Source organism: Myxine glutinosa, chromosome 2, assembly GCF_964187855.1.
Source record: "Myxine glutinosa chromosome 2, kmMyxGlut1.1, whole genome shotgun sequence".
NCBI lineage: Eukaryota > Metazoa > Chordata > Myxini > Myxiniformes > Myxinidae > Myxine > Myxine glutinosa.
This window is the reverse complement of record NC_136262.1, coordinates 118,536,033-118,563,806: the sequence shown is the minus strand read 5'-3', so window position 1 is coordinate 118,563,806 and position 27,774 is coordinate 118,536,033. Positions and strand designations below refer to the sequence as shown.

Below are 27,774 nucleotides of genomic sequence, written 5' to 3'. Positions count from 1 at the left end.
AGGACACCGTGTTTCCCTGAGGACACCGTGTTTCCCTGAGGACACCGTGTTTCCCTGAGGACACCGTGTTTCCCTGAGGACACCGTGTTTCCTTGAGGACACCGTGTTTCCCTGAGGACATCGTGTTTCCCTGAGGACACCGTGTTTCCCTGAGGACACCGTGTTTCCCTGAGGACACCGTGTTTCCCTGAGGACACCGTGTTTCCCTGAGGACACCGTGTTTCCCTGAGGACACCGTGTTTTCCTGAGGACACCGTGTTTTCCTGAGGACACCGTGTTTTCCTGAGGACACCGTGTTTTCCTGAGGACACCGTGTTTTCCTGAGGACACCGTGTTTTCCTGAGGACACCGTGTTTTCCTGAGGACACCGTGTTTTCCTGAGGGCACTTTCCCCGAGGGCACTGTTTCCCCGAGGGCACTGTTTCCCCGAGGGTACTGTTTCCCCGAGGGTACTGTTTCCCCGAGGGTACTGTTTCCCCGAGGGTACTGTTTCCCCGAGGGTATTGTTTCCCCGAGGGTATTGTTTCCCCGAGGGTACTGTTTCCCCGAGGGTACTGTTTCCCCGAGGGTACTGTTTTCCCGAGGGTACTGTTTTCCCGAGGGCACTTTGTTTTCCTGAGGGCACCGTTTCCCTGAGGGCACCGTTTCCCTGAGGGCACCGTTTCCCTGAGGGCACCGTTTCCCTGAGGGCACCGTGTTTCCCTGAGGGCACCGTGTTTCCCTGAGGGCACCGTGTTTTCCTGAGGACACCGTGTTTTCCTGAGGACACCGTGTTTTCCTGAGGACACCGTGTTTTCCTGAGGACACCGTGTTTTCCTGAGGACACCGTGTTTTCCTGAGGACACCGTGTTTTCCTGAGGACACCGTGTTTCCCTGAGGACACCGTGTTTTTCTGAGGGCACTGTTTCCCTCAGGGCACTGTTTCCCTCAGGGCACTGTTTCCCTCAGGGCACTGTTTCCCTCAGGGCACTGTTTTCCTGAGGGCACTGTTTCCCTGAGGGCACTGTTTCCCTGAGGGCACTGTTTCCCTGAGGGCACTGTTTTCCTGAGGGCACTGTGTTTCCCTGAGGGCACTGTGTTTCCCTGAGTGCAACATGAGCAGAAGAGAGTGTTAAATGTTCTCTCTCAACACTTGTTTGTGTTCTCCTGTATTGTATTAATCTTGAAATATAAATACGATGTAGTTCACACCTCACCAATGTTAACACATTGATAACCACTCTATCCACAGCTTTGTTCCTTCACATATGTATTTTAACCTCATGCTGTTTCTCACGAGGTATCTCAGCTTCTCTTGTTCAACCATTGTCTTCACCCCTCTTAGGAACTCGCATCATTCTTGGCACCAATCACGTGTTCCGCTTCACGCATCCCGAGCAGGCCAGGATCGAACGCGAAGCGGGGCGAGAAGCCGGGCGCGACGCCGAGACTCCGGGGGAGCCAGCCGATTGGGCGTTTGCTCAACGTGAACTCCTGGACAAACAGGGCATCGACATGAACATTGAGATGGAGAGACGGTCAGCACCTTTTCCATTCCTCCATATTGTGTGATGCGCTGATGATGTTGAGATAATGGAGTAATCTAAATAAAAACACAATGCGTACCTGAGAGACAGAGGAGAGGGAAATCACAATCAGGTGGGTCAGGCCGGTGGTGATTTCACTCAGGTATGAATCCTCTCAACTTCCTGCTCTTTTTCATGGACCGAAAACAATACGGATTTGGATTGATGTGTTACAGTTTACAGGAAATGGAGATACAGTACAAACAAGACAAAGAAGAAACAGTACAACTTCTGGAGAAGCAAAAACAGGTGAAAAGTGACATATAATGCATTGTTAGATCTTTACCTGTCACCTGCTTGTATTCTTTATTTGCAATCGGCGACTTATTGTTTATTCCTCAATCGGCGAATGTTTATTCCTCAACTGCACACCTTCCCCATGTTTATTCCTTAACTGCACACCTTCCCCATGTTTATTCCTTAACTGCACCCCTTCCCCATGTTTATTCCTCAACTGCACACCTTCTCCATGTTTATTCCTCAACTGCACACCTTCCCCATGTTTATTCCTCAACTGCACCCCTTCCCCATGTTTATTCCTCAACTGCACACCTTCCCCATGTTTATTCCTTAACTGCACACCTTCCCCATGTTTATTCCTCAACTGCACACCTTCCCCATGTTTATTCCTTAACTGCACACCTTCCCCATGTTTATTCCTTAACTGCACACCTTCTCCATTTTTATTCCTCAACTGCACACCTTCCCCATGTTTATTCCTCAACTGCACACATTCTCCATGTTTATTCCTCAACTGCACACCTTCTCCATTTTTATTCCTCAACTGCACACCTTCCCCATGTTTATTCCTTAACTGCACACCTTCCCCATGTTTATTCCTCAACTGCACACCTTCTCCATGTTTATTCCTCAACTGCACACCTTCCCCATGTTTATTCCTTAACTGCACACCTTCCCCATGTTTATTCCTTAACTGCACACCTTCCCCATGTTTATTCCTTAACTGCACACCTTCCCCATGTTTATTCCTCAACTGCACACCTTCCCCATGTTTATTCCTTAACTGCACACCTTCCCCATGTTTATTCCTTAACTGCACACCTTCCCCATGTTTATTCCTCAACTGCACACCTTCTCCATGTTTATTCCTCAACTGCACACCTTCTCCATGTTTATTCCTCAACTGCACACCTTCTCCATTTTTATTCCTCAACTGCACACTTTTTTTTTTTTTTTTGTATACTGAATCGAGGCTCGTGAAAGAGCTAACATTTATTTCACAAACAAATCAACCAGACAAACAAAAAAGAGGGGGCGGAAGACAAGATGGGGAGAGAAGTGGAACCACACAAACACAACATCTGAGAGCAGGGAGATGTGTGGGAGGGAGAGGGCTTGGGGGGAGGAGGCGTGGGAAGGGGTGGGGGGGGGGGGGGGTGGGAGAAGTATAAAATACAAGGACACCAAGGACTTCCAGGACAGAAGTTAGTATTTCAAAAAAGTGGATTTGGGGTGAAATTAGCGGGGGTAGAAAAGATCAAGGTTTTGGATGGGGGAAGATAAGAGATGGTGGTGAACAGCTGTTTTAAATACCTGGAGGGAGGAGTGGGATTGAAGAGAGTGAGGGAGTTTGTTCCAGAGGCGGGAGAAAAGAGGAATGAAGGAGTGAAGGTGAGCAGAGAGTCTTGATTTTGGCAGTTTAACCATAAGAGGGTTGCAGGCAGATCTTGTGCGACCTGTAGGAATATTTGCGGGACAGAGCCCAGAGAGAGCTGGGGGGGCAAGGCCAGAGAGGAGTCGGAGGAAGACGGAAAGACCACCCACCTGCCTGCGGTGAGTGAGTGAAAGGCCCTTGGAGTTAGCTTCATCGCGGGAGATTCCAATGATTCTGAACGCTTTGGTTTCAACAGCGTGAAGACGAGCTAGGTGTGAGGCAGGAGCACCAGCCCAGAGGGGAGAGCATGTTTATTCTTCAACTGCACACCTTCTCCATTTTTATTCCTCAACTGCACACCTTCTCCATTTTTATTCCTCAACTGCACACCTTCCCCATGTTTATTCCTCAACTGCACACCTTCCCCATGTTTATTCCTCAACTGCACACCTTCTCCATGTTTATTCTTCAACTGCACACCTTCTCCATGTTTATTCCTCAACTGCACACCTTCTCCATGTTTATTCCCTAACTGCACACCTTCCCCATGTTTATTCATCAACTGCGCACCTTCTCCATGTTTATTCATCAACTGCACACCTTCCCCATGTTTATTCCTCAACTGCACACCTTCCCCATGTTTATTCCTCAACTGCACACCTTCTCCATGCTTATTCATCAACTGCACACTTTCTCCATGTTTATTCCTCAACTGCACACCTTCTCCATTTTTATTCCTCAACTGCACACCTTCCCCATGTGTATTCCTCAACTGCACACCTTCCCCATGTTTATTCCTCAACTACACACCTTCTCCATGTTTATTCCTCAACTGCACACCTCCATGTTTATTCCTCAACTGCACACCGTCCCCATGTTTATTCCTCAACTGCACACCTTCCCCATGTTTATTCCTTAACTGCACACCTTCCCCTTGTTTATTCCTTAACTGCACACCTGTCCCATGTTTATTCCTTAACTGCACACCTTCCCCATGTTTATTCCTCAACTGCACACCTTCCCCATGTTTATTCCTCAACTGCACACCTTCCCCATGTTTATTCATCAACTGCACACCTTCCCCATGTTTATTCCTCAACTGCTCAACTTCCCCATGTTTATTCCTCAACTGCACAACTTCCCCATGTTTATTCCTTAACTGCACACCTTCCCCATGTTTATTCCTCAACTGCACAACTTCCCCATGTTTATTCCTCAACTGCACAACTTCCCCATGTTTATTCCTCAACTGCACACCTTCCCCATGTTTATTCCTTAACTGCACAACTTCCCCATGTTTATTCCTCAACTGCACAACTTCCCCATGTTTATTCCTCAACTGCACACCTTCCCCATGTTTATTCCTCAACTGCACACCTTCCCCATGTTTATTCCTCAACTGCACACCTTCCCCATGTTTATTCCTCAACTGCACACCCTCCCCATGTTTATTCCTCAACTGCACACCTTCCCCATATTTATTACTCAACTGCACACCTTCCCCATGTTTATTCCTCAACTGCACACCTTCCCCATGTTTATTCCTCAACTGCACAACTTCCCCATGTTTATTCCTTAACTGCACACCTTCCCCATGTTTATTCCTCAACTGCACAACTTCCCCATGTTTATTCCTTAACTGCACACCTTCCCCATGTTTATTCCTTAACTGCACACCTTCCCCATGATTATGACACCCTCGTCCGCGGTGCAATGTGCCTCACAGGCATGGGCGGACTGGCCATAGGGCATTTGGGCAATGCCCGGTGGGCTGGGACCGCTGGGTAAAAAATGGGCCGTTGGGCTGGATAAAAAAACTGCTGAAAAAAAAATTTGTCACGGAAAACTTCTGCCTCCATCCCCGGGGATTCCCCGCTAAATATGAAAAGTTCAAAAGGTCGCCCCTGACGCCTCATTATAATTAGTAGCAACGGTACCCGCCCAGTAACACGTACCAGAGAAAACAAATCGTTTGCGCAACGGGCTCTCCAATATTCGATGTGTTCACGGTTTGAATTACGTAACGTAACGTTTGTGACGATGTTTGTGACTTTTGTGTTCACGGTAGTGTTTGATGTGACGGTGTGAACGCAATTTCGTAATGTTTTTCGTTTTTATTTTCGTAATCGTTTAATGAACGTTTAATGAACGTTTAATGAGCGTAAGAATAATGTTTAATAATCATTCGATGAATGAATGTTATGATGAATAATGCCATGGCGTCGCGTTGGCAGCAGTGACAATGTCAAAATGTTTGCCAAGAACTTCAAAGAGAGAAAAGGAACTTTTATCAGCAATGTCGTGTATCCTGCAGTGCTAGGCTGAAGTAGAGGTACCGTACAAAATCATTCAATTCTTTTTCCTAAAGAAAAGCGTACAGTTGATATCACTAATCACGATTTGAAACACGATGGTGTGGCAGCTATGCTCGCACGATAAAACCGGACAAAATGGACGACGCCAGGAATGAAGTTTCACTGAGCTATTTATTTCCAGCTCTCTCGAAAGAACTCAAAAGCACTGAATCAGCCCATCGAACGGGCGGCAATTTATAAGTAAAGTTCAACACACAAAAGCTACGCCTCTCAGGCGGGGTATGCAAATAGGTAAGCCACGCCTCTCAACGGGGCATGGTATGCAAGTCAAGTGTTCGCCCGGGAAAGGCAAGTCTGGACACGCCCGGGCGAGTCCGGACAAGTAACCGCTCGCCGGTTGCGTCATCGGCCGGTGCAAGGTGATTGTGTCATGCTTCCGGTAATTGCTACAATGGAATAATATTTACCGATATGAACAGTGATGTGGTTTTTTAATTGAAATTCTAAAAACACTGTTTAGATTTTGATGATTTGCGTGTGATATTTAACGGATGTTAAAATTAATCACGCCTCCTAATTGAAGCCCCGCCCTTAGGGCGGGTACCGTTGCTCGTCATATATAATGGCGGCACAACAATTTTTACCGCTTTGCTTTGAAGAACGGGAATGAAGGGGGAGGAGCGTGTTAATATGTCTGGTTGAAGGCTTTGGGCTGTGAGGTGAGGGGGTTTTCAGCCAGATTTTAGTCTTACAGCCGCCATGTTGGTGCTCACTGTCACTGCGATGCGAAGCGAAAGACGCCTCAGAGCTGTTACATTCACAATCGCTATGTCGTATGTACTCCGATACGTGTTTCCTTCATTGTAAAAACTACCAAATCAACAGTAAAAAGGATTTTGAGCCGATAGGCCAAATAAGTTTAAATAGGTCTACTGACTACTGATCTAGTATTGATAACAATGTCACGAACTGGCTTACGATGCTAAATTATTTTTTTTCAGCATCCATCTGTAACCGACGATGGATAAAGCAAACCAGAAGAGAAGAAAAGGAGGTGCTGAGAAGGAACGTGATCGAAAGAAAAAGAAACTGTCAGATAGTGCTTCAAAGTGCAGAAACCTTTTGGATCTGTTCAAGAGTACTAATACTGGGCCTGGTGAAGTCAGTGAACATGGGGATAAGGATACTGAATCGGTAGCTGGAACATCAGCACCTGAATTGGTAGATGATCAATTGGCAGCTGAATCGGCAGAATTTGTGCAAATTTGTGAACATGAACAGGTGCGGTCAGCTGACAGAGATGTACCTGCTGCAGCTGCTACACTTTCAGAGGAGGGATACCCCTCGATTAACTACTTTAAGAAACCATGTAGAGATGAAATTTGTTTGCTGTTTTGGAATTACCACCCTAATCAAAAAAACTGACAACTGAGTGGTCAAGAGGTGTTTCATGCGAAAAGATGGTACAAACGGATGGTGGTTGTCATACAACAAGGACAATCATTCTCTTCACTGTTCAGTGTGCTTGGCGTTTTCCAGCACCTCAGACTGGTCCATGTTCATCGAGGGAATGACTGACTGGTGACATGTACATACACGTGTTGAAGAACATGAAGCGCTCTTCTTTTCATTTGAGATGCTCTACAGCATACCTGGTAGATCGACAACAGTCCAGCGTTTCTCACCTGCTCGCACATAGCCATCATGATGAGGTTAGAAAGAGACGACGAGTGATGGAAAGAGTTGTGGATGTGGTCAAACTCATTGGTAAGAGGGGACTGAGCTACAGAGGAAGTAATGAAGAAGCAGCATACACACTTGACAATGAGGAGATCGACAATGGTACATTTCTGGAAGTTGTAAAACTACTTCGGAAGTATGATTCCTGCACAGCCGATCATCTCTCTCACGTTGTCCAGAACAGCAAGAAGCAACATGAGAAGGCAAAGAGTTCATGAGGTCGAGGCTCCTTGGTAACTTTGCTGTCTAAAACTACAGTGAATTATGTTATCACAGTTATCTGGGATAAGATAAGTCAGTGGATTTCTGAAGAAGTAACAGATATGTTTGCTGTGGAAATTGATACCACTCAAGACATCTCAACACAAGACCAGTGCTCTGTTGTTCTTCGATATGTTGATAGCACTTGCACTATCCAAGAAAGATTAGTGAGTGTGGTGAAATGTGAGGAATCTACTGGTGAAGCTTTTGTGCAACTTGTTTCTGAAGTCTTGTTAGGACTGAATCTTGGCCTCAAGAACTGTGTTGGAAACTCAACTGATGGTGCAGCCAACATGCAGGGGCGCTACAAAGGCTTCAGTACTCTGCTATCAAAGGAAGCTCCAATGCAGATCCATGTTTGGTGCCACGGACATGTGTTAAATCTCGTTGTGACCGAAGTTACAAGTGTTGTGGTGACTAGCGCATCACTGTTCTCACTACTGAATGACATTGCAGTATTCTTTCGGGAATCTTATCAGCGAATGAACATCTGGAGTCGACACTCCACTACTGTGAAACGAATGGGAACTATCGGAGAAACTAGATGGTGGTCAATGGATGCCGCCTTGAAGAAGGTTTTTGGTTCATTCAACAACCCAACTGGAGCGCTTTTCATGGAAGTTATCACCACTCTTAATGCCATACTAGTTGCTGACCAGATCCAAGCAGCTGTTAAGGCCAAGGTGCAGGGATACATTGACAGTCTCCTGCAGTTTGAAACAATTCTGACTGCACAAGTATATCTGCAAGTATTCTCCCGCACTACAGCGCTCTCCAAGTATCTACAAACTGTGCAATTGGATCTGCTGACTGTGCACCGGATGGTGGATGAATTGCTAGAGAATATGCAGATGCTACGGGATGACTTCCAAGCTTGTCATGATGCAGCTGCAAAGTTTGTTCAATGGGCTAATGACCAGCTGGATGAAATGGATGTAAATCTTGTTATGGAAGAGTCCCTTCCTATAAAACGGCAAAGACGGCACAAACGCATTGATGACGAACTGTTCATAGATGAGGCTACATCAGCTTCTGACCCAGTAAAGAAGTATCGCATTGAAGTGTACAACCGAATAGTGGACACTATTGTGAGCAGCATTGAGCAGCGGTTTGACAGATCAGCAACATCAACATTGTATGCTGATCTCTCACTTCTGCACCCAAGGAACTTTGATCAAGTGCCATCGGGAGCTATGAAAGAGCTGCATAAACATTTGCTGAGATTTGATGATGGTGTCACTGCGGAACAACGACGAAAAGAACTGCGAAGCCTTGGAGAACAATGGTCAACACTGAAACAACCAGTAGCAGATGCTTATACAGTGCAGGAGAACAGTGAGTCTGAACAGGACAGGAAGACTCTGCCAAGTACATGTAAGTCATGTAAAGCCTGTCCTCTCTGCTGCTACAAGGTGCTCCTCAAGTTGAACCTCTTCACTGATGCCTACAAGAGCATTGGGCTTGCCGACAAACTGCTGCTAACACTGCCTGTGTCACAAGTGGCATGTGAACGGTCTTTCTCTGCTTTGAAGAGAATCAAAAGTCGTCTGCGAAGTACAATGACACAAGAACATCTTGAGGCGTTCATGTTGATTTCTGTGGAAAAAGGGATCCGGGCCAAACTTGAATATCATTGATGGTGTGGCTGCCAGAAGCAGCAAACTGCGCAGGCACCTACTCTCTTAGACATGACATGTGCTTGTGTTACTGAAAATAAATTTAATTTTTAGTGGATTTTATTTGGGTTTTTTTTTTTCAAGCATTTCGGCTATTTTCTCAGATAAGCACCATATAAATGAATAATGGGCCGACCTAGGTGAAGGATGCCCGGGCCGGTTTTAAGACCCAGTCTGCTACTGCTCACAGGTGTATGAAAACCGACTGATGGAACTACAAAAGCAAATGGAGACCCAATCATTGGGGCCAGATGAGGACGAGGAAGAAGACGTGAATGCTGAGGATGAAGAGGTGCAACATGGTCAGTTGTGCTTCTTTTTTGTGTCGATCGCCATCGTTCTCTCTCTTTTTCACCTGCTATATTTACATGTGTGGCGAGAATGTTGATAGGAAAAGGATTATTATGATTAGAGGATCTTCGAATGCCTTACAGATGTTGGAGGTCGCAGTGGTACAGGCATTGGTAGTCATGCTGCATGAGATGTGACGTCATTGATGCTGATGAAAATGTTTGTGTGAGACAAAGTCTCTGTCCCTGTATTCAGTGCCCTGGACGGAAAGGGAGTGGTGGCTGGCAGGTGTGGCGGCACATCGCTGGCTCAGGTATCGCTTCACCTCACTAAGGGATGCATTGTGGGGAAACGCTTGGCTGCTCAAGGAGGCAAATGCAATCAGTGTGGAACTCCATAAAAAGGCAAGGCGCATTCACATTCCCTTCCCACAATTCTCTGCCATCACCTATCCATCGTTATTTTTCCTTTCTGCTTCCATTTTGTCTCTATTGCTGTGAACCTCGTGGCATCTCCTGCCCCCGTGCTCATACAGGTGGAGTTCCAGTTTGTGCTTTTTTCTGAAACCCATTACTCCCCGTTACCCCCGGGGCTTCGTGCGTGCGCCTCACAAAACGTATCGACCGGCAAGAGATGCATTGGAGGAAAAACTGCATCCCATTTTCCCAGAGGGCCAGTTGTCGCTGTAGACGTTACCGACCGTCAAAATGGAGCCACACACTACTGGACACTGGAAAAGCTAAGGTGGGATTACATGGAATGTTGGATTTGTCCATATGTCACTCCCATTTGTATCCTTGACTGGGTCTATTTTTTGTCTGTATCTTTGTTTGGTTGTTTTCCTGACTCGGAATACTGTAATTACAAAATGGGCAACCTTGTTCTTGTTTTTCACCTGAAGTATTTTGGGGGGGTTTGTAGACCATTTACACAATGGTTTCTCCACACGTTTGTTCTTCTCAGGCACCGTTTGGATCAGATGCGAATGGAGTACATACAGGCAGGTGATTTGGCACTGGCCGGGTGTGAATCTGGTAGCTGTGGGGTAGAGGAAGTGAAAGAGTTTGAGAGAAGCGAAATCACTGCCGGAGACCCTTTCTATGATCGCTTTCCTTGGTTTCGAATGGTGGGAAGGTAAGAGTGATCCATTTCCTTCTCTATCTCTTTTTTTTTCTCTGTACATGTCATGAGTAGATATGCACGGGCCTTCGTGTTGATGTCCAACCTTCCCCTCCCTATTATTTCCCCTTTTCTGCCCCCCCCCCTCCCTAACCAACCCCAACACCACCTTAATATCTCTCAATATTTTGCCACTGGCTTTTCTCCCTTTTCTTTGGGCAGCACCAAGGCCTGGTCGTTGAGGCCTGAGCTGGCAGGAGTAGAGCTTGGCCAAATGGCTCTAGGTCCTAGTGGTCAAGCTAAACACAACCTCCCCTGGGCCCTGGATACCCGTGGCCCTTTCATTTACCAGCCACCATGTTTCCTGCCGATCGGCAGGTCGGTGATGGCTGGGGATTGATGGTGGGGCGAAGGCCTAATTGTGCATCATCGGCAAACTTCATCATTGATGGGGACTTGAGCTTTTGGTGGAAATGGACAGATATATCTTATGGCTGGAGTTGCCATGTCAGTATAACATGGACGTGTAGTTAGAGGTGATCTCTGCTTATCGCTTGGCAGTTGAGGTTGGATCGGGTGGCTTTGGCAAAGCCTGCATTATTGGGAGCATGATTGCCTGTTGTTGACATGGAACACAGACAGACGTCATTGTTTTTCTCATTCCATTATTTCTTCTTCTCATAATTCCTCACTATACCAGGGCCTTTGTACACCTTGGGCACCTCCTTTATGGGGTGCCGCTGCTACATCGGGCCTCCATCGTCAGTGAGAAAGGAGATGTCCGGGGGTTCCTGCGGGTCGCTGTCCAAGCCATCTCTGGTACTCGTGACCGTTGGAATGATAACTGCGGTGTTCCACCAATTGTAGTAATAAATTATGGCAATAAAGAGACCAGGGAGATATTAAGGAGCAGTCGATGGACAATGAGCTTAATTGATTAGCTTTGTATAAATTGTGGAGAGGAGTTTGCACAAATGACGAAGAAATGCAAGAGTCAAATTGAGCTGGTACTGATGGTGAGTAAGAGAATATTTGTGGTTTTCCACTAGAAAATGATGACGTGCCGGATTATGGAGTGGGAGTCAAGCAGTCGAGCATGGTGCACGTTTCATTCACCGACAGCTGTTTGCATGAGGTGAGCCATTGATTTCCTCCAAAACCTCTTTGTGTGGTTTGTGTGCTTAGCAATAATGATGAACATGAGCTGGCCTGTTTGTGGGGAAGAGCTGAGTACTAGAGTGTTGACAAACGCATTCACAGGGGCAAATTGAAGAGCAAGGAGACATGAGATGGCTTAGGCAGAGATAGACAGAGTGTGTGAAATAAAAATGGATTAACAGTTTGGGATAATATGGTAATGGTGAGATGGTGATGAACAGAGGGGATGAGCAGGGCTGGATGGAAGCTTCAATTAGGTTCCACAGATTGTAGAAATGTGTGATAAGGGTGGAGATAAGCAAGCACTCTGGGTTTGGCTAGGCAAACAATAAGGTAGTTGTTGTTGATTAGCCCTTGTCAGTTCTGCTCAAACAGGCCCACGGCTCGGAGATAGCCTGTCGATCTCCCAGGAGTGACCCAAAGGTTCCTGATGTGTAATATGTTGTGCGTGTTGCCTTCTTGGAGCCAGGGCCATGCAGTCTTCCACCTCCCCAATCAGGTAGTTGCACAAGGGAGGGGGGGAGGGGGCTAATGGCAGAGGCAGGCGGCACAATACCAGAATACTCCTCTCCGGTCTAGCTCCTCCTGCCCTGTCTGTGCTCCATCCCCCAAATATTCCTACAGGTCGCACAAGATCTGCCAGCAACCCTCTTCTGGTGAAATTGGCAAAATCAAGACTCTCTGCTCACCTTCACTCTTTAATTCCTCTTTTCTCCCGCCTCTGGAACAAACTCCCTCACTCTCTTCAATCCCACTGCTCCCTCCAGGTCTTTAAAACAGCTGTTCACCACCATCTCTTATCTTCCCCCATCCAAAACCTTGATCTTTTCTACCCCTGCTAATTTCACCCCAGATCCACTTCCTTCAAATTATGTTTTCTTTCCTGAAAGTCCTTGTGGTGTCCGTCTTGTTTATCCCGTGTACCCCGCCCCAGCCCTCTCCCTCCCACAGATCTCCCGATGTCCCTGCTGTTGTACTTCCCTCTCTCTTCCCCTCTTGTCTCCTGCTCCCTTTATTATATGTTCTACATGATAGCTCTTGTACGAGCCTCGACCAAGTAAAAACAAAATACTATACTGTATTAGAGAAAATACAGGCCACTGACCTTTCTATGGTTGGAGTTCAACATTGCCTGCACCTCCTGTATATAGAGATGATCCTCAACGCTTTTATATTCCATCATGCGAAGAGGTGCCAGACGTGTGACGAAGGCTGCAGCACAAAGTACACGGCTCCTGTTCCATAGCACTTGACACAAGTGAAGACCTGAGGAAGAACATGAATATGGGGAATCGTCAAATGATCATCAAATAGATTGTGAGGCTGTCTTGTGTTATTACCGACCAGTCTTTAATTTATTTATTAATTTGTCCAATCCTGGCATAAGACCTGGTGTTGGCTTAGCGGTTAGGGTGCCGGGTTGGGATCTTAGGATCCTGAGTTTGAATCCCGGTCGATCGCTGAATTAACGCCAGGGGGGTTGACTCAGCCTGTCATCCTTCTGAGGTCCGCAAATTGAGTACCAGCTTTCTGGGATAAATGATCCCGGTGTGTACCCCGATTTAGAATAGGTGCACCGTATCCCTGCGCATCGTAAGAGGTGACTAAGGGTTGGCGTCAGGAAGGGCATCCAGCCATAAAAACAGGAAGGGCATCCGGCCATAAAAACAGGAAGGGCATCCGGCCATAAAAACATTGCCTCGAACAGGGAACCATGATTGTCATAGGACCCGCAAGGCTAACCGCTCTAGTGGGGAAAAATGGTGGACGGTGGACTCACTCCTATGGAGGAGGGGTACAATTGTATGACCATGCATTCTGGCCCTTCGGGGTCAGGATGCCTCTTTTTTTTTGAATGACCATGTGCTTCAGCCTTGGGGTTGAAGTGCATGTGTCTGCTAATGGGACAGTCTTGATAGACGGTGTGCCTTGGCCGTGGGGTCAGGGTGCACGTCCAAGACTGTTTAAATGTTTGATTTTTTACCTTTTTTATTATAAAAAAGGCAGCCCTAGGTGCTGGCCTCAAAAGCACCACATGAAATGTGAACATTGTTCCGGTATTTATTTAGCTAATATCCAAGTTCCTGTCATTCACGCAGGAAATCCCCGATATAAGCTTTGAAAGCACTAATGGCAACATCATAGGCCTAGGAGACTTTGAAAGGAGACCGATAGTCTGGCACCCAGCTCTGCTCACCAAACTCTCCACCTATGGTATCCATGGAAATCTCCACGCATGGCTTGCGGACTTCCTCTATGGTCGTAATAAACGTGTGGCCCTGAATGGATTTCTCTCATCTCCCCTTCCTGTTCTGGCTGGAGTTCCCCAAGGTAGTGTTCTGGGCCCTGTGCTTTTTCTGGTCTTCATCAATGATCTCTCCGACTCTCTGGAAAATCCTCTCTATCTCTTTGCTGATGACTCCACTCTCTGCCGCTCCATACCCCATCCCTCAGATCGGCAGTCTGCAGCCTCCTCACTCTCTGCAGACCTGGACAAAATCACAGACTGGGCAAACAAGTGGAACATGTCTTTCAATCCTGACAAATGTCACACTTTTACTATGTCTCTCCGAAAAGACCGTCTGGACAACCCTCCCATATACTTTCTCAACAATCCTCTCCAAGAAGTTCTGTCGCTCAAGCTTTTGGGTCTCACTATCTGCCATGATCTTTCTTGGGAAAACCACATTTCCAAGCTGGCCACCAAAGCCAGTCGCCGACTGGGCATCCTCCGTCGTGCGAAGTCCTTCCTTGGCACACCTGAGCTCCTCATCACATATAAGGCTTTCATCCACAGCTCAATGGAATACTGTTCCCCCTTCTAGGCCGGTGCTCCTGCCTCACACCTAGCTCGGCTTCACGCTGTTGAAACCAAAGCTTTCTGAATCATTGGAATCTCCCGCGATGAAGCTAACTCCGAGGGCCTTTCACTCACTCACTGCAGGCCGGTTGGCGGTCTTTCTGTCTTCTTCCGACTCCTCTCCAGCCTTGCTCCCCCAGCTCTCTCTGTGCTCTGTCCCCCAAATATTCCTACAGGAATAATATCTGCCATATCGGCACAATATCGGCACAATATCTGCACAATATCGGGAATAATATCGGCACAATATCGGCACAATATCTGCACAATATCGGGAATAATATCGGCACAATATCTGCCAGCAACCCTCTTCTGGTTAAACTGCCAAAATCTAGGCTCATCTTCCATCTTTCATTCCCCTTTTCTCCCGCCTCTGGAACAAACTCCCCCACTCCCTTCAATCCCACTCCTTCCTCCAGGTCTTTAAAACAGCTGTTCACCACCATCTCTTATCTTCCCCCATCCAAAACCTTGATCTTTTCTACCCCCACTAATTCACCCCAGATACACTTTTTTGAAATTCCAACTTCTTTCCTGGAAGTCCATATGTTTTTGTTTTATAGTCCATACACAGTCCAGTGTCCATATGTTTTATACCTCTCGCACCTCCCCCCAAGCCCTCTCCCTCCCCAACTTCTCTCAATGTCCCTGCTCTCAAATGTTGTGTTTGTGTCCTTCCCCCTCTCTCCCCATCTTGTCTACCGCTCCCCTTATTTTGTGTTTTATGTTTCGGTTTGACTTTTTGCGTGATTAATGTTATCTCTTTCACGAGCCTCGATGTTGTAGACAAACAAACAAAAAAATGCTGCCTGTGATGCCCACAAGGCCTGCATGAGGCAAATGAAGTATTTGTAGAGGTAAACTATGGACTGACATGATTACAACATTGTTAATTACGTTCTCAACGTTGTTGCGGTTGTCATTTCCAGGTCGACCCATTCTCCATCCCCCTGGATACCTTTTCATCTCGAGAAGAGCTGCGGGTGGTGGAGGGTGAAGGACCACCACCGGAGAGACCAGAAAACCACGTGGTGAACCAAGTGACCTTGCAAGGGATGAGAGGCGGATGTAGCGGAAACAGACCAGAAGAGAATGATGAGGTAGTGGAACGGAGGGACTTCATCGACGAGGCCCATAGAGAGGAGAATGATGCTGAAGACAAATATAACATTGATGCCAACATTTCGTTAGAAGAAAACAAAAGAAGACGGGAAGGAAAAGGTGACCGTAAAAAAGAGAATGTTGAAGTGAATGGCGGTACATTAGAAATTGGCCAGCGGTTCGCATTCCGAGTTACCGTACTTCAAGCAGTTGGAATATCGACTGAATTTGCTGACATCTTCTGTCAGTTTAAGTGAGTGTTCTCTCATCTTCGCTGGGCCCATCACTCGCTTGATCCCCATCCTTTCTCCCTCATGTTTACACCTGGTTGAAACAGGTTGGATTTTGTTCATTTTGGATGCGTTTGCTCCCACAGCTTTATTCACCGGCAGGATGAATCCTTTTCTACGGAGCCTCTCAAGAATGCAGGAAGAGGTCCACCACTGGGCTTCTACCATGTGCAAAATGTAAACAACTTTGTGACTTTCAGAATTGATTCACTTTCACCCGCTAAGCTAGGCTACCTATTTCTGATGTCAATCCATGACCATGCATCTCCATGTAACACACCTCCTTTCTGGACCCGGGTACCTTGTTCACACTTCTGTGTCCGTATGGGCAACAACCAAATAGGAAGCTTAAATACCGGATCCTTTGGGAATGCTGCTTTGGAATGCAGCAGCCACAACACCAAAGATTATTTTTTTATAAATGTATTTTCCTTAGTTGTCAATCACGAAATTGTCTATGGAGTTGGTTCATTCAGCTTTTTGTCTCATGGGGACAAACCGTGTACCAGACAAGATGGGAACGTTCTCTCATGTTGCCATCCCTTCACTCTAGATCTCTGTGGACGTGACTCCATCTTTTCTGCATTATCTCCACACACAACCTCTGGTGTTTGAGGTGCTCGGTCACCAGCATGCTTTTCCCACACAGCTATACACACCGGCACTGAAGACCAGGTATCACACTCCTGCAGTACACCTACACATACATGTCGCAGCCTAACTTTGCATTTCCACCAAATTCCCAGGATGCCTCACTTTACCTCACCTTATGATGTCTCCTCTTGCCTCATCCTAATAGCAATCTCCATCAGCAGTTTTACAACTACATTTTTTACTTTATCTCAACAGTGTTGTGTTTATGACGGACTCCACCTGCTCTTTGCTCACCTCGGTTCTCTTCTGCACGTGTTGACTGCACAACTTAACTTGTCGATCCTTTCCACCTTAACTTCCCATGCTAGCCTCTCGTAATGCTAAAACTTCACAGTAGCACAGGAGGTGTATCCTCAATCTATGTCACTACCTCCTCATGTCATTTTGTTTCAGCTCCAGAGTTCCTCTGCGTTGGCAACGATTTCCATCACCCATTCCCTTGTCTAAACCAGGTGAGCCATTAAAATGGTGCAGCAACTTCTACCTTGTAATCACCACACAAAGTGCAGCAATTAGACTCGGGTAGGCCCTCCCATGCAAATTAATTGGAGGCCGAATCCCATCTAATAATGCATATGTAGTTTGGACATAGCCATATAGTATAGCCATATACAAACAGTGGGATAATTAATTCCATTTGGAGGATGATCAAATTTCCATGTGTATCCATTGTGTGTGTATGAGTACCTGTTGTACATCTCAGTTTTAAGTGTGCATGGCCTTGAGAGGGTTTGCTGTGGTCTCAAGCAACTCTCTCTTTCAGGAAACATCTTCTTTTTTTCTTTTTCTTTTTCTTTGTATACAAGATCGAGGCTTGTGAAAGAGCGAACCTTTATCACACAAAAAGTCAAACCGACACATAAAACATATAATAAGGATAGAGGTAGACAAGATGGGGAGAGAGGGGGAAGCACAAACACAACATTTGAGATCAGGGACATCGGGAGATCTGTGAGAGGGAGAGCGCTTGGGGGGAAGAGGCATGGGATGGGGGGGCGGGGCGCTGGGAGAAGTGTGAAACACAAGGACAAGGCAGGTGTCTTTGTGTTTTATACTTCTCCCACCTCTTCATTATCTATCTCTTCATTATCTTTCATAATCTGTCCTCTTCATTATCTATCATAATGAAGATGAAAGTATATATGCTAACGTTTGAGTCTGTGGCATCAAGAAGCTAATCACACACACACACACACACACACACACACACACACACACACACACACACACACACACACACACACATACACACACACACACATACACATATACATATACACACATACATACACACACACACACACACATACACATACACATACACACACATATACATACACATACACATACACACACACGCATATACACACATACATATACATACACATACACACACACGCATATATACACACACACACCGCTCAGTTCTACCTTCTGAAACCCTCATATGGAGATAAAAGCAACGACACACATTCCATCATTCCTTACACATCGTTCTTACTGCACAGACCATTGTGTAACTATGAGTACAATAGGTTGGAGTTGAAGCAACAATCCTCATCGAATATGCGACCCACGCAGCACTCTGTGATGATGATGGTGGAGGTGGACATGTTTTAGATCATGGCAATGCTCATCTCATGGTAATATATTTGTCTCTCTCTCCATACATTTGTCTTTCCCTACAGTTCCACCAACCAAAGTGGAAGCAATGCATCAGCCTCACTTTGGTCGTCACCACTGTCGTTACGACCTCCTAGCCTGGTTTGAAGTTTCAGAACTGGAACCCAACGGAGAGTGAGTACCTGAATACCTGTTTGGCCTAAAGATGACGGTTGAGTAATGGTGAGATGTATCAATGAGTGATAGTCGGCCTTGTGTGTCGTGTGAGATATATATTTATAGGGTATAATTTATGCACATGACGTCAGTGTCATGTCATAGGGTTAGTGTGCTTCCTTCGTTAAATTTAATGTTCCTGACTGCAAACCTCCTAATTGTTGATGAGCAGGGCAGAGACAATGTGTCAGCGTGGCAGGCTACACTTGTTGCTAACAGGTTGTGCAGCAATTGCTGGGGTGAGACTCAATCTGTGCCTTGCTTCCCAGTCAAGTTAGGGGGTTCAACCTGTATATATATATATATATTGTTACGGTTTTGCGCGACCCCCGTTCCCTTACCAAGGGGAGATTAAGCCCTTTGTTCTTCTTGGGTCGTCGCAACCGCGAGACTTGAGTCGCCACTTCCGGTCAGACGCGGGACAGGGTTTCGGGACGATTCTCGCACGTACCTAAGTACCCACGCCGCTGCGGAAGCGGGGATCAAGTCTCGCATGAACCACGCGTAATTTGAGTACACCCGAGCGGATTGCATACCACGTGGTCCGTGCTATTACCTTGTTATTGCAACCCGATCAGAGCGATATAGTTCGTACCATGCTTAGTCAATGATGAAGAGCACGAGACGGTCGAATCAAAGGAATAACACGATTTATTTACACTATTATCTACAATGGTTCGGTAGAAAAGAGAGACACAGGGCAGTCTTAAAACAGTCTTAACTTATTTTCCCAGGCAATGGGCCCATTCACACTCACAGGGGGATGAAGGAAGAAAATGTTCATGCGCTGAACGCGCCGGCTTTGGTCGTTCAGGAACAGCTCACCCGGCGTGGCCCTCTGCGGTCACAGCACGTCCCCCGACGAAAACAGGCAGGCAGGCGGGAGGAATCCTCGCAGCGCATAGCTCGAACAAAGGCAGGCAGGCGGGAAAATATACGCGCGTCTCTCGCCCGGCACGGCGGTCCTTCACGACGAGATTAATACAACTGCGAGCTTTCACTCTCGTAACTCAACGGAGGATCTGACTCAAGCTCAACCGCGAACTCAACTTGTAACTCGTCTGCCTCCCTTCTCACAACTTGGCGCTCCGAACCGACTCTCACAACTGAGGTGGGGGCTTCGGGCACAGGGTTATATTGCCACGCCCTGGCCTGCCTCGAATGTTCCAAAACACGCCTTTTGCCGCAGTCGTAAGCCACTCCCCTCGAGCCCTGATTGGCGGCTCGTGCTTACCGGTCACTCCCCACTCCTTCTGTCCCGCCTTCCTTCGGCCTGGATCGACTTGTCAGGCCGGCCTCGTGGTAATTTGCACCAAAACTCAAAGCATCGAGGCGGCATAGGCATTGGAAGGAGACCTAACTCTCATTATTCTACTCAACGCAAAACTAAACATAGGAAAGGTCTACGCTTACACTTACTAAGAAATAACTGAGCTTAAACGAGGCTACATGTTGTAGTGTGACTAAACTATTAGGGGAAATTAACCTTTTATTTGTAAAAACACAAAACCGCAACAATCAATATATATATATATATATATATTATATTATATTATATTATATTATATTATATTATATTATATTATATTATATTAGCTGAGGAACGGGCTTATTTTAGCTGAGAATAATGACTACCTGAGTTGCTGTGTTGTCATGATTTACACCAATCATAATACAAACAATTATTTTGCACAAATGTATTTGTTGTGTTTGTGATATTACATTTTATAGGCAATTTAGGTTGAATGTTTTTTTTTTTTCAAGAAAGAACCCCTCAGCACATACCTAGGGGAGGGGTAGGTGCAGACTGGAAGTTTGGGATGATTACACCTCACCACCAAGTAATTAAAACACTTCACAGCCATAAAACACGTAATAAAAACACCTCACCACCACGAAATTAAAAACACCTCATCACCACGAAATTGAAAACACCTCACAGCCATAAAACACATAATAAAACACCTCACAGCCATAAAACACGTAATAAAAACACCTCACAGCCATAAAACACATAATAAAAACACCTCACAGCCACGAAATTAAAAACACACCACCACGAAATTGAAAACACCTCACCACCACGAAATTAAAAACACCTCACCTCCACGAAATTGAAAACACCTCACCACCACGAAATTGAAAACACCTCACAGCCATAAAACACGTAATAAAAACACCTCACCACCACGTCATTTAAAAACACCTCACCACCACGTCATTTAAAAACACCTCACCACCAAGCAATTCAAAACACCTCACCACCACGTAATTCAAAACATCCCATCACCAACTGATTAAAAACACCTCACCACCACGTAATTAAAAACACCTCACCACCACGTAATTATAAATACCTCACCACCACGTAATTCAAAACACCTCACCACCATGTGATTTAAAAACACCTCACCACCATGTGATTTAAAAACACCTCACCACCATGTGATTTAAAAACACCTCACCACCATGTGATTTAAAAACACCTCACCACCACGTCATTTAAAAACACCTCACCACCAAGCAATTCAAAACACCTCACCACCACGTAATTCAAAACATCCCATCACCAACTGATTAAAAACACCTCACCACCACGTAATTAAAAACACCTCACCACCACGTAATTATAAATACCTCACCACCACGTAATTCAAAACACCTCACCACCATGTGATTTAAAAACACCTCACCACCATGTGATTTAAAAACACCTCACCACCACGTCATTTAAAAACACCTCACCACCACATAATTCAAAATACCTCACCACCACGTGATTCAAAACCACCACAACGTTATTAAAAACACTTCACAACCACGGAAACAAAAGTTTGAGGTAGTCGTTAAGTGACAACACAGACACTGGCCAGATGTGTAGATATATAGATAAATGACTGTACCCGAGTTGCCGTTTTGTCATGGTTTAAACCAATCATAATTCAAACAATTATTTTGCACAAATGTATTTGTAATATACGTGATAGCACATTTTATAAACAATTGAAGTTGAAAAAAAAAAAATTCCCCAAAAATGGAAAAAATTTCAAAAAAAAATACCCTTAGGACATACCGACGGGAGAAATATGTGCATACCAGAAGTTTGGTAGGATTTCACAAAAGTTTGAGAAAGTAGTTCAGTGACAACACAACACAAGACAACACAGGACAGACGCTGCACAGTCACTGAACTACTTTCTCAAAGACAAAAGACAAAAGTGTTGTCTTGTCACTGAACTACTTTCTCAAACTTTTGTGAAATCGTACCAAACATCTGGTATGCACATATCTCTCCCGTCGGTATGTCCTCAGGGTATTTTTTTGAAAAATTTTCCTATTTTCTTATTTTTATTTTTTGAATTTTTTGGGGAATTTTTTTTTCAACTTCAATTGTTTATAAAATGTGATATCACGTATATTACAAATACATTTGTGCAAAATAATTGTTTGAATTATGATTGGTTTAAACCATGACAAAACGGTAACTCGGGTACAGTCATTTATCTATATATCTACACATCTGGGCAGTGTCTGTGTTGTCACTTAACGACTCCCTCAAACTTTTGTTTCCGTGGTTGTGAAGTGTTTTTAAGAACTTTGTGGTGGTTTTGAATCACGTGGTGGTGAGTTATTTTGAATTATATGGTGGTGAGGTGTTTTTAAATGACGTGGTGGTGGGTGTTTTTAAATCACATGGTGGTGAGGTGTTTTTAAATCACATCGTGGTGAGGTGTTTTTAAATCACATGGTGGTGAGGTGTTTTGATTTACGTGGTGGTGAGGTATTTATAATTACGTGGTGGTGAAGTGTTTTGAATCACGTGGTGGTGAGGTGTTTTGAATTACTTGGTGGTGAGGTGTTTTTAAATGACGTGGCTGTGAGGTGGTTTTTTTTACGTGTTTTATGGCTGAGGTGTTTTTAATTTTGTGGTGGTGTGTTGTTTTTATTACGTGTTTTATGGCTGTGAGGTGTTTTTATTACGTGTTTTGTGGCTGTGAGGTGTTTTTAATTTCGTGGTGGTGAGGTGTTTTTATTATGTGTTTTATGGCTGTGAGGTGTTTTTATTACGTGTTTGATGGCTGTGAGGTGTTTTTAATTTTGTGGTGGTGAGGTGTTTTTATTACGTGTTTTATGGCTATGAGGTGTTTTTAATTTCGTGGTGGTGAGGTGTTTTTATTACGTGTTTTATGGCTGTGAGGTGTTTTTATTACGTGTTTTATGGCTGTGAGGTGTTTTTAATTTTGTGGTGGTGTGTTTTTATTACGTGTTTTATCGCTGTGAGGTGTTTTTATTACGTGTTTTATGGCTGTGAGGTGTTTTTATTTCGTGGTGGTGAGGTATTTTTATTACGTGTTTTATGGCTGTGAGGTGTTTTTATTATGTGTTTTATGGCTGTGAGGTGTTTTTATTACGTGTTTGATGGCTGTGAGGTGTTTTTAATTTTGTGGTGGTGAGGTGTTTTTATTACGTGTTTTATGGCTGTGAGGTGTTTTTAATTTCGTGGTGGTGAGGTATTTTTATTACGTGTTTTATGGCTGTGAGGTGTTTTTATTACATGTTTTATGGCTGTGAGGTGTTTTTAATTTTGTGGTGGTGTGTTTTTATTACGTGTTTTATCGCTGTGAGGTGTTTTTATTACGTGTTTTATGGCTGTGAGGTGTTTTTAATTTCGTGGTGGTGAGGTATTTTTATTACGTGTTTTATGGCTGTGAGGTGTTTTTATTAAGTGTTTGATGGCTGTGAGGTGTTTTTATTACGTGTTTTATGGCTGTGAGGTGTTTTTAATTTTGTGGTGGTGAGGTGTTTTTATTACGTGTTTTATGGCTGTGAGGTGTTTTTATTACGTGTTTTATGGCTGTGAGGTGTTTTTATTACGTGTTTGATGGCTGTGAGGTGTTTTTAATTTCGTGGTGGTGAGGTGTTTTTATTACGTGTTTTATGGCTGTGAGGTGTTTTTATTACGTGTTTTATGGCTGTGAGGTGTTTTTAATTTTGTGGTGGTATGTGTTTTTATTACGTGTTTTATCGCTGTGAGGTGTTTTTATTACGTGTTTGATGGCTGTGAGGTGTTTTTAATTTCGTGGTGGTGAGGTGTTTTTATTACGTGTTTTATGGCTGTGAGGTGTTTTTATTTCGTGTTTTATGGCTGTGAGGTGTTTTTATTACGTGTTTTATGGCTGTGAGGTGTTTTTATTACATGTTTTGTGGCTGTGAGGTGTTTTCAATTTCATGGTGGTGAGGTGTTTTTAATTTTGTGGTGGTGAGGTGTTTTTATTTCGTGTTTTATGGCTGTGAGGTGTTTTAAATGACTTGGTGGTGAGGTGTTTTGAATTACTTGGTGGTGAGGTGTTTTGAATTACATGGTGGTGAGGTGTAATCGTCCCAAACTTCCAGTCTGCACCTACCCCTCCCCTATGTGTGTGCTGAGGGGTTCTTTCTTGAAAAAAAAAAAAACATTCAACCTAAATCTTCAACCTAAATTGCCTATAAAAATGTAATATCACAAACACAACAAATACATTTGTGCAAAGTAATTGTTTGTATTATGATTGGTGTAAATCATGACTACACAGCAACTCAGGTACAGTCATTAGCCTCAGCTAAAATAAGCACGTTCCTCTGTAACGATGCTTGGTGAGGCGAGTGCAGCGAGCCGAGCCAAGCTAGTATATATATATATTGTTACGGATCTGGGGGACGGCACTCCCGTTAGCAAGGGGGGGTTAATCCCCTTGTCCTGTTAAGCTGGCCGTCTCCGCCAGTCCTGGAGCTATTACGTCACTTCCGGTCAGCGCTGAATAGGGTAGTAGGCCAATTATTCCTATGACCTAATTACCAGCGCCTTCCTGTAAGCGAGGAAATGAGCCCCGCCCGAGCCGCGGCTGTAATGGACATGCCGAGCGAAGTGAGCCACGACTCAGGCCGTTAACAAAAGACTAAACCCGACTCCGAACGTTGGCCGATTCCTGCCACAGGTACTCAATGGGAAGAAGGGACGAAAGTGACCGGATGAGAGGAAAACCCAAAGAATATGAAGGAACAGGTGTAATTTATTAATTTATATACAAAACCAAAACCAAAGAAGAAATGAAAGGGAATGTACAGTGAAGAAGAAGAAGGTACACAGGGCAGCCTTAAACAGTCTTATATTATAACCCCGGACAAACAATCAGACTTACACGACAGGGAATGGCAGGAAGGAATGGCTGGAAGGAGAAGAAGGGTCCAGGCAGATGTTAGGCGTCGAGGTCCGGCTCCAGCAGTGGACTCGCGTCGTGGCGGGAAACCCTGGCAGGCAGCGAGCGTGTATCGTGGACCGCGGGCAGACGTTACATATATCGGGGAAACTGGGATACGGCGTACGTAATATGTGGCTCGTGCCAATGCTCTCTCTCTCTCTTTCGAACAAGGTTCGTATCATCAACGGTCCCCTGCGCAGTCCGTTACCATCAGCAGTTTGTGGCGCAGCTCGTACCAAAAGCAGTCCGTGGCGCACTCCCAGCTCCGCTCCAGCTCATCGTCCCGAACTCCTTCTCACCTCATCTGATCTCCTTCTCACTTCCTCTGTACCTTCTCACTCGTCTGGTCTCCTTCTCACCTCATCTGATCTCGTTCTCACCTCATCTCTCCGGTGAAGCAGTCCCTCGCAGCCGCTTTTATTGTCCGTTCTGGTATCGAGCCGCCGGCTCCGATGACACGCCTACCGGTCGGCTCACCTCGGCGCTGGTTGGCCGGCAAGGGCTCGCTGGCTCCACCTCTGATGATGAGTTCACATGCCACACCTTGTTCTTGTGGTTCCGCCCCCTTTTTCCTCGGCTTGAGACCGCGTGCGTAATGGCGGCTTGGTGCCAGCAAACAGCCCAAGGCAAACGGCAGCGAACGCTATCCTACTGTTACTGCACTTTGAAGAGCGGAGATGATTGGGGAAATTGAAAGGGGCCTATCTTATTTGATTAATGCAACGCAGATTCAACTATTGGGAACAGATCCTTAACTGAAACACATAATAATGAAATAACTACAGAGAGGTCCTATGGTTCTCTACGTGTTGTACATGGACTAACTAGGGTGCGATCTTTAATAAAGCCAATTGATGGGGATGTTTACAGGGGATCATTTATTAGGGAAACATTTACTAAAATTTACTGGTGAAGGTTCTAAAAACCGTAACACAGCACCCGTCTTTCCTCTCGGGCCGTCCCGGCCCGAAATAACTTTACTTGATGTGACACTCAGGTGTAGTATCCCTCTACTATTAGCCTTACCCTTGAGTGCGACAGTTTTAAAACAACTAAGTATATCCCGCCTGCTACGTTGCATCCTACCTAACAGACTCACGCCCACAGGATAACCGAATCACGGAATGGGCTTCAAACTATACATATACGGTGGGGAGCATAATTTACAAGACACTAATTAGTATTTACAATGCGAACCCAGGACCTGTCATTTTGGGAGACAAAAAGATGAACTTTTGAGAAGAGGAAGAAGCATGCACTGCACTGCACTGATACACCATACTCAAATGCCCGGGGATGCACAATTGATATTGCAGTGCACCACCGAGCACAAGAGCATTACAAATCACCAAAGCACCAATCAGCACCAATAAGCACCAAAGCTCCATAAAACACACAAAGCACCATCCAGTGCTCATTTCACACATTTCAATAAAACAAACTGATGACCTTGTCTTGTGGCTTCCCCTGCTCTGCTGGGCGATGTTTCCTTGATGTTGACTTGTTCTTGTGGCTTGCTGCCTATTTGAAAATAAGAAGAAGGGCACACAACGCGTCCACTGTTTTTATTTATGGCCAACAGGGGCCAACTAAGGGTGGTCCACCTGTATGGCAAAGGGGCCACCTCACCGTGGTCCGCAAGCAAACTCTTCTCTGGCCATCATGGCCGGTCCCAGCAGAGGGGCCAGGCCCCAACACGTGGGGTCCATCAGTGTGGTGCTTGGCCACAAAAACGTGTGGTCCATAAAGTGGTGCTCGGCCGCAAGTCGTGCGGTCCATAAGGTGGTGTACCGGTCCAGGCAGGCTGTGCAGCGGCGGCTCGGGCACACAAGTTCGGCTACCTGCGCACTCCCCCCGGACCCAAAAGAACAAGCCGTGAGTGGGGAAGGAAAGGACACAGCAAGCATCGGGGTAGGATCGCAAGGGTACACATCAATACAAGGTAATGCAGAGGTGAGGTGCGCATGGGAGCGAGCGGAGAAAGCTCGTCCCTACCGTACGTCCCCCCCCCCCCCCCCCTGTCACCTAATCTACCCTTGCCCCTTACCCCATATTTACACAATTCTACACATTTACAAATTCGTCGCTATTCTTGTCTTCCCCATATCTCCCCTCTATACCGAATTCGTCAACAATCCCAATTTCTCATTAATCCCTCTATTCCGAATTTACCATCAATCCCTCATAAGGAGGAAGAGATGGAATAAACGAGCACAATATCACCCCCACGTCATGATGCGTCTCACCATTCCAACCAAACATTTGCAACAAAAAACAAACAAACATGGTGTGGAGTCATATCATCACCTCAGGTGAGTGGCTGCATATGGTGCGAAGGGATTTCAATCCTAACTATACTCTAAATGACTTTAACACTCTTACTCTAAACAAGAATGTATCAATTGAATGCAGGGTTATTAGCAACAACGATGAACAATCAATCTGCAAGACAAAGAAAGCGATGGTAGATATTAGAATAAGATAATAGATACAGAATATGCAAATAACAATGCGCAGTATTACACAAGATGAGAACGCAATAGAGAACAGCACCATACAAGAGTTGTGTTCGCAGACATTGAATGTGCTGCTTTTGTAGTACTCCAGTAGCCATTTCTCCAGCCTCTCTCGGTTCTCGTCAGTGGCCGGAAATGGGATAGATGTAGGCAGTGTAGGGGGAAGCGATCTTTCGGGGCAGTTACAATTTGCATCGATAACTGCTGCCACTGCAGCACCAACTGTGTTGGATTCGCCAATGGTTGGGAAGCTACTAGACACGAGGCCTAGATCGACGCATGCTTCACGACTGAGATACATGTTCCGTGTGTCAGGTGAGATGTAGCAGATTTGTCGGGTTTCAATAATGTCGCCATTGGCTGTGCGACCAGACAGGTGTAGGAGCATGGCGCCGATAATCCGGACCCTTCCGCTGTTAACAGCATTCATCTTCAGGTTGACAGGTTATTCATTACATGAGGTCTTCATTACGCAGCCCGAGTTTGTGGAAAATATTGAGTCCTGTGAGGCAGCTTTGACAGCCAGTGTCGGCCA

General features: G+C 45.4%; 1 protein-coding gene and 1 long non-coding RNA gene across 7 annotated transcripts in view; one reads left to right on the top strand and one right to left on the bottom strand.

Moving 5' to 3' along the window:
• The window catches only part of LOC137417460 (kinesin-like protein KIF1A), a 158,085-nt gene that overhangs the window by 62,023 nt on the left and 68,288 nt on the right, over positions 1 to 27,774 (top strand). For all 6 annotated transcript variants that reach the window (XR_013622347.1, XM_078771545.1, XM_078771546.1 and 3 more), the window contains exons 19-31: positions 1,325 to 1,517; positions 1,742 to 1,814; positions 9,363 to 9,474; positions 9,719 to 9,867; positions 9,999 to 10,207; positions 10,427 to 10,597; positions 11,283 to 11,401; positions 11,632 to 11,717; positions 15,530 to 15,954; positions 16,078 to 16,168; positions 16,545 to 16,666; positions 17,039 to 17,097; positions 18,334 to 18,442. Coding sequence is in view for 5 of the 6 variants with exons in the window: in XM_078771545.1 (XP_078627671.1) it covers positions 1,325 to 1,517; positions 1,742 to 1,814; positions 9,363 to 9,474; positions 9,719 to 9,867; positions 9,999 to 10,207; positions 10,427 to 10,597; positions 11,283 to 11,401; positions 11,632 to 11,717; positions 15,530 to 15,954; positions 16,078 to 16,168; positions 16,545 to 16,666; positions 17,039 to 17,097; positions 18,334 to 18,442 (1,918 nt within the window). In the remaining variant the exon portion in view is untranslated. The remainder of the gene's footprint in view (positions 1 to 1,324; positions 1,518 to 1,741; positions 1,815 to 9,362; positions 9,475 to 9,718; positions 9,868 to 9,998; positions 10,208 to 10,426; positions 10,598 to 11,282; positions 11,402 to 11,631; positions 11,718 to 15,529; positions 15,955 to 16,077; positions 16,169 to 16,544; positions 16,667 to 17,038; positions 17,098 to 18,333; positions 18,443 to 27,774) is intronic.
• Positions 1,431 to 12,945, bottom strand: LOC137417462 (uncharacterized). Its single transcript, XR_010982441.2, has 3 exons — positions 12,846 to 12,945; positions 1,606 to 1,693; positions 1,431 to 1,473 (listed from the first exon to the last, which is right to left on the bottom strand). It is a non-coding gene; the product is annotated as an uncharacterized LOC137417462 (long non-coding RNA).